At 65.0% G+C, this 843-nt stretch overlaps 1 protein-coding gene across 1 annotated transcript in view; it reads right to left on the bottom strand.

Moving 5' to 3' along the window:
* Nucleotides 1-843, bottom strand: part of UBAP2L (ubiquitin associated protein 2-like) — a 29,010-nt gene that overhangs the window by 185 nt on the left and 27,982 nt on the right. The window contains exon 27 of the mRNA XM_009999787.1: nt 746-837. Coding sequence (XP_009998089.1) covers nt 746-837 — 92 coding nt within the window. The remainder of the gene's footprint in view (nt 1-745; nt 838-843) is intronic.

Raw genomic sequence — 843 nt, forward strand, 5'->3', positions numbered from 1 at the left:
CCTCGGCCCACCCCAGCAGCCTCAGTACCCTCCCTCTGCTCTGCACCTTCCTCCAGACCAGCCCCGCAGGCCCGGGCAGCACCGGGAGGGGGGGGAAGGGGGGGGAAAGTGGGGAGCAGGGGGGTGTGTGTCCGTGTGCGAGGTGTGTGTGTGTGCACATCCTGACTGAGGGCCTCTCTCCTCGCCTGCTGGGGCCATGGGGGGAGAAGGAAGGGGCTTCGTGAGCCTGGGGGCCTTAGGGGCAGGGGGGGAGACCCCAGGGCAAGTGCAATGCATGATCAGAGAGGTTCATTACCTGGTCTTCCTGCTGGCGTTGGCAGCACAGTATCATCTGCAAATATGGAAGCTGTTGCAGTACCAGGATATGTAAAAATAAAGGGACAAACTATGACAATAGAAATCCACGGTTAGACCTGAAAGCTACGGCGGGGTCGTGGCTGTGGCGAGTCGCCCCTCGGCTGCTGGGCTGCGGAGCTGGGGGGGGTCAGGGCAAACCAGGCGTGTCTGCGTGAGGGGGCACTGCCTGCCCGGGCCTGGTGCAGCAAGGGGCTGTGCCAAGGACCCCCCAGCACCCCGGCCCTTCCTCACCTCCTCCTCTTTTTTTGGCCCTGTGTGTTTGTGCAGGTGTAAGCGTGTGCGTGTCACCGCGCGTGTCCGGCGCAGGGCGTGAGGGAGGGAGGGAGAGGGGGAGCGAGAGCCCTAGGAGATATCCCAGCCAGGGCTGGGGGGCTGGGGGGTGGCTTACCTGCCCGTCCTGCTGCAGGTGGTGGTGGAGGATCTGGGAGTGGGGCTGCTGATGCGGGGTGAGGATGTGCAGGCAGGGGGTGGGGGGATACGCTGCCG

This window comes from Chaetura pelagica, unplaced genomic scaffold (assembly GCF_000747805.2).
Source record: "Chaetura pelagica isolate M959 unplaced genomic scaffold, ChaPel_1.0 scaffold686, whole genome shotgun sequence".
In the NCBI taxonomy this organism is placed as follows: Eukaryota; Metazoa; Chordata; class Aves; order Apodiformes; family Apodidae; genus Chaetura; species Chaetura pelagica.